Source organism: Sminthopsis crassicaudata, chromosome 2 (genome assembly GCF_048593235.1).
Source record: "Sminthopsis crassicaudata isolate SCR6 chromosome 2, ASM4859323v1, whole genome shotgun sequence".
Lineage (NCBI taxonomy): Eukaryota > Metazoa > Chordata > Mammalia > Dasyuromorphia > Dasyuridae > Sminthopsis > Sminthopsis crassicaudata.
In genome coordinates, this window is record NC_133618.1 from 264,547,695 (window position 1) to 264,553,765 (window position 6,071).

The following is a 6,071-nucleotide window of genomic DNA, read 5'->3' on the forward strand; positions in this document are numbered from 1 at the left end:
ATTAATACTCCTGTCATCATAGGAGAATAAACATACTCTTAGGCAGTCCATCCTGAACCTGAGCTATGGTGATTGGTGGGTGAACAACCAACATCTATATATCTAACATCTACTCTAACTAGGCAGCTCAAAGCCATGTTTCATAACTCCAGAGTCTACTCAAAATGGGCATTTTTTATCATCTGCCTCACATTCCTCTTACTCTGAACCAGGAATAAGTCAATGTTACCATTGCTGCTGAAAAGGAAATGACAACTGGCTATTCCACTCAAAATCCCTCTATCTCCCTGAATCAAAACTATTTTTCATCACAGTCCCTGCTCTACATGCCCCATGGTATCCCAGTAAATAGTACAAAGACCTAAGCTCAAATCTGGCCTGAGACACAACTTCTTAGGTGAGGCTGAGCAAGTCATTTAACCTATTTGCCTCAAGTTTCCTCCACTGTAAAATGAAAATCATAAGAGCACTGACTTCACAGAGTTGCTGTCAGGAACAAATGAAATTATATTTTTAAAGCATTTAGCACAATGCCTGACCCAGTGTAGGCACAATATAAAAGCTTATCCTCCCCCTCTCCATACATATCTTCTCATCAGAATGTAAACTTGAGAAAAAAACAAAGATTCAAATAGTGGAATCAAATAATCAAGAATTTCTTAATGCCTACTATGTACTAGGAACTGGAGACATAAAGACAAAATTAATCAATCTTTGCCCTCAAGAAGCTTACATTCTATTAAAAGAGCCATAATTATAAACACATAAGAATGAAATATATACAAAATAAAAGGCAATTTGGAGAAAAGTAGAAGGGCAAATAAATAAAAATGGAAGCAAGAAAAAAGAAGTATATTGAGTTATGTCCAGGTGAAGAAGGATACAGCATTTTGCTACCTCAAAGGTGGAAAGCACTGTTAACACACAGTTCAGGACATACCTGTTACTTAAGTACTATGAACAAAAAATGTTCATGATTCCACGGACAAGTTTCTCTACAATGTGGCTCAAAACTATTTTTCCAACATCATTCATATTTTTCACCTTAATATATTCTGTCCTCCAGCCAAACTAGATTATTCAATTTCCAGAATACATCCTTGAGGTTTTTTTTTTATAACTGTGTCAATGGATCATACATTACCTACAATTGAAATATCCTTTCCCCTATCCCTACCAGTTGAAATCCTGTACATCCTTCGGGCTTGGCTAAAATTCTAGTAATTTCCATGAAAATACCCTCTGCTCTGGCAGCCCAACTCAATCTCCCTCCTTTGAACTTGGACAGACAGAACATAACATACCATATTTTTAAAAGATTTTAGCACCTGCACATAGTTGGAACTTAATAAAGGCTTGCTCCCCCTCTTATAGAAAAGGTCCCAATGTACCCTGAAGACCATTGAGCTTTTCCATTTACACCTCAACTGACCCTCCCATATGTGTTTTCTCCCAAATATATGGTAAACTTCATGAGAGTAAGACCTGCTTTCCCTTTCTTTCTCTGTGTCCCAGGATTTAGCACAACTTTGTTACATATTAAACAATAAATGACTTTTAATTCATTTATTTATTTCACATGTATTTACAAATATGAATAACTATGATGAACTACTCTTGTTTTAAGAATTTACTCACCAACCACTAAATTTATCAATTAGAGAACTTCTTCAGCACAAAGTAAGCCGAATCACATGCCCAGAGACACAAAGGTAATATATGTCAGTTAGAATTTGAAATTAGGTCCTCAAGACTTAGAATACAGCACTTCTTTTACATAAAAATATCCCAACTTGCACATTTACTATGGAGTCATGAGCAAGTCATTTAATCTGAAATTCAATGTCCTCATCTGAAACATTTAATTCTGCAAAGTCTAGCTCAAAGTTGTTATGAAGATAAAATAAGAACGTAAAGTACTCTGTAAATTTTAAATCACCATTAAAAACCATGTATCTTATCCCTGTCTACCATATGAGATTATAAATTTCTGAAGGTGGGAATAGTACCTTATACATTTGAAACCCATCAGAGGGCCTCCTGATTCGACAATCTATATTTATGGACTACTCCTGTTTTGAATACTATAACATAGGGGCAGCTAGGTGGTGCAGTGGATAGAGCACCAGCCCTGAATTCAGGAGGACCCGAGTTCAAATCTGGTATTAGACACTTAATACTTCCTAGCTGTGTGACCCTGGACAAGTCACTTAACCCCAGCAAGGGGGTGGGGGGAGAGATAAGAATACATATAATCTTATACTTTTCAAAATAATATAATAAAGATTAATTTCATTTGCTCTTCACAAAAATCCTGTGAATTGAAGGCAGGCAAGAGAAATCAAGGAAGGGGAAGAGTTAAATAATCTGCCTCATATCCAGGTCTCCTGACTTGGTCCATCACACTGCTTCATACTTTTCAAGTTTATGCATAAGAAGGTTCAATACTTCACCCTCAGAGTCTCCCATATCTAGAAAGAAGAGAGGAAAATCCATTTTATCAACTTCTCTCTGGGGTTCAATTTATTCACTTGTAAAACAGAGACTAGTCCACTACCAATAACTAAAGATGTATAAAGTAACATCCCTACTCTTTAAGAATTTATCATTTCGAATGTTGGAGGGGATGTGGGAAAACTGGGACACTGATGCATTGTTGGTGGAGTTGTGAAAGAATCCAGCCATTCTGGAGAGCGATTTGGAACTATGCCCAAAGAGTTATCAAACTGTGCATACCCTTTGATCCAGCATTGCTGCTATTGGGCTTATATCCCAAAGAAATACTAAAGAGTGGAAAGGGACCTGTATGTGCCAAAATGTTTGTGGCAGCTCTTTTTGTTGTAGCTAGAAACTGGAAGATGAATGAATGTCCATCAATTGGAGAATGGTTGGGTAAATTATGGTATATGAAGGTTATGGAATATTATTGCTCTGTAAGAAATGACCAACAGGAGGAATACAGAGAGGCCTGGAGAGACTTACATCAACTGTTGCTGAGTGAAATGAGCAGAACCAGGAGATCACTGTACACTTCAACAACAATAGTGTATGAGGATGTATGCTGATGGAAGTGGAAATCTTCAACATAAAGAAGATCCAACTCACTTCCAGTTGATCAATGATGGACAGAAAGAACTATACTCAGAGAAGGAACACTGGGAAGTGAATGTAAATTGTTAGCACTACTGTCTATCTACCCAGGTTACTTATACCTTCGGAATCTAATATTTAATGTGCAACAAGAAAATGGTATTTACACACATATATTGTATCTAGGTTATATTGTAACACATGTAAAATGCATGGGATTGCCTGTCATGGGGGGAGGGAATGGAGGGAGGGGGGGAATAATTTGGAAAAATGAATACAAGGGATAATGTTATTAAAAAAATTATTCATGCATATATACTGTGGGGGGAAAAGTTCTAAATAAATAAATTAAAAAAAAAAAAAAAGAATTTATCATTTCACCAGGAAAACAAGATTAAGATACATATACCACTGGTTTTTAGATGAGGTTTTAAAGTTTACAAAAGTGCTTTCTAGCCCAAAATCTATGATCCTACAAGTTATTTTATTCGTATGAAAGGTTTTTTATAGACTGATGACAGGTTTGCATGGATCCATACATGCACTTGTCACGTAACACGCACTTAATAAAAGTTTTTTACTAAGTTATTTCTCTCTTTTGGACCCTTTATTCAAAGAAAACGATCTTGAGTATTTTCCAGAGTCCCAGTGTCCATCAAGGACTAAAAGAGTGCCTGACATACTGCAAGTGCTTCATAAATACTGGTTTATAACTGCTTTCAATTGCCTGCACTTGTGTCTGTTACTCCAACATTTATCAGTAACAGTAGCATTCATGTAACGTTCATGCATCTTTGACTCCTCCCGGTTTTCCTTATGATCCTCTTATGATCACCTTCCAAGCCCCGAAGATCCCACCTCCTAAATCTCTTCCATCCATCACTGTACTTCCTTTCTAGAATTCTAATAAACACTTGATTCCTGTTGGATTATTCTATAACAATTTCTTTAAGTCTTCCACTCTCTTTCCATCCTCCTCTCCCATCAATCACAGGAAACACACAAATGCCACTCCCATCCTCAAGAAGTGTGCTATTTAAGTAAACTTCCCAGCTCCGGCTAACTGAAAGCTTCCAACTTTCCTCCTGCCTCACTTTCCCTTTCTAGGTTTAAAAAACAAACAATCATAAAAAAAAAAAAACCTCCTAGCAGTTTTCTGGATGGACAAGAAAGCTGAACTAGAATTTGTTCCCCAAAAAAGGAATGGAGAAGCCTCCCAGCACTGTACCGCCCTCTTGCCCCAGCCCCATCTCCTAAAGACCCCCGGTTCTCTCCCCCCCCCCGCCCACGTCCGCCCCCTCCGCACTCTCCTTAGACTTCTATCTCCCCATTCCTCCGAACCCCACCGCATTCACCTGGGTTACGAACTCGGCGTTGATCTGGGACACCGTGGGCGCCAGGATCTTCTTGGGCGGCGCTGGAGTCGCCATGGTCGGTCGGCCCTAGATCCAACCCTAAAAGCAGCGGGAGACAAGCGCAGGCCCCTGGCTCGCCCCAGAGATCTCTCTCCACACACACCGGCGAAGAACTGCCAGCACTTCCGGGATCCCATCTGGAGCGGAAATCGTCACTTTCAGGAAGAGAGAGAGAGGAGCCTGGGGTTATAAGTTTCCCGCGGAGTAGAACGAACGGAGGTGGTCATAGAATACTCTGGGATAGAGAAGCAAGAAATGAAGAAGATTACTCTTTCTATACTGCCCCCTGCCGGCAGACTAAGAGAAAGCACAGAGGGCAAAGGCTGATTTTTCTTTACTTTTGGTGATGTTGAGGAAGACAAGGCAGTGAGATGCAGACAAGCTGTGATGAAGGGAGCAAGTTGACCCAGCCATCTCACTTGCCCATTCTGTAGCAATGGGTGACCTACCTTTCCCAAGTCCCTAGGGATCACTGGAGTCTTCAGGAAGACTGATGTAATCCAGATGGAGACATGGAGATGCAACATGATACTTTTTAAATACTATTTAAATAAAGTATTTAAACTACTTGGGAAAGTTCTGAATGCAGAGGCATTCCCTAGGGCAGCTAAGCGCTTTGTCACAGGACCTAACTCTTAATGTGCTTTATGCTCTGGACTTTATCTGATTTGCCACATATTTGACCTAATCTCTGGGAATAGATTTTCTCAGCTGTAAAATGAAGTAGAATAAAATGACCTCTAAGATTCCTTCTAGCATGAAATCTATGTCCCTATAACTACTCGACTAGGCTGACCATGGTCAAATTTCTGCTTTGCCTGTTCACTTTGGACAAACCACTAGAAGCTTCAGTCTCAATTTCCTCATCTGTAAATGGCAGGAAATGGATCAAATTACCTCTAAAATCTCTTTCAAACCTAAATTTAAGATAAAAATTTATAATATAAATCTGCAATCCTATAAACTTCCAGACATCTTTAAATTTCCCTCTTCCCCAGTTAGATAGAGATGAAGAAAATTTAAGCATATTGAAAAAAGTTTTTGAAGTTTTTATTTGTGTTTGGTTGATTGGGTTTTTTTTTGTTTGTTTGTTTTTGTAGAATTAAGAAGGATATGGAAAACTTGGGGGGGGAGAGTGAGGGGGAAGGGAGCAGGGAATGGGAAAAAGATTGTAGTATGTTTGTTTTGAGATCTGGCATCTGGATAGTCCCAGGCTCCAAAGTGGAGGATGAGAACATAAAGCTTCTTCCTGTGGTTTTCTATCCTATTCTATCATTGAGGGTAAGTTAAAGGGTAGGGAAAGGAAAGATGGTAAGTGGGGAAAATATTAAAGTGGACTGGGAGTATCCTACATGTATTTAAAAATGAACTAAGTGATTATTATAAGTTCTGAATCTTGAAGCTTTCCCAGAAATTTTTGAAATTTTAAATATTGCTATCAACCCAAGCTCAACTTAGTTGAAATATGACTTGAAAGCCCTCCTTCACTTAAATCCAATTCACCTGCCTTTCATGGCATCACCTCCTGCTGCCATGGCCCTCTTTAAGAAGGAATCTGAACCCTAT

The 6,071-nt window shown here is 38.9% G+C and overlaps 1 protein-coding gene across 1 annotated transcript in view; it reads right to left on the reverse strand.

Annotated features, from left to right (window-relative positions):
* Nucleotides 1–4,643, reverse strand: part of AQR (aquarius intron-binding spliceosomal factor) — a 95,071-nt gene extending 90,428 nt beyond the window's left edge. The window contains exon 1 of the mRNA XM_074289208.1: nt 4,446–4,643. Coding sequence (XP_074145309.1) covers nt 4,446–4,520 — 75 coding nt within the window. The 5' untranslated portion in view covers nt 4,521–4,643. The remainder of the gene's footprint in view (nt 1–4,445) is intronic.
* Between the last annotated feature and the right edge of the window lie 1,428 nt (nt 4,644–6,071).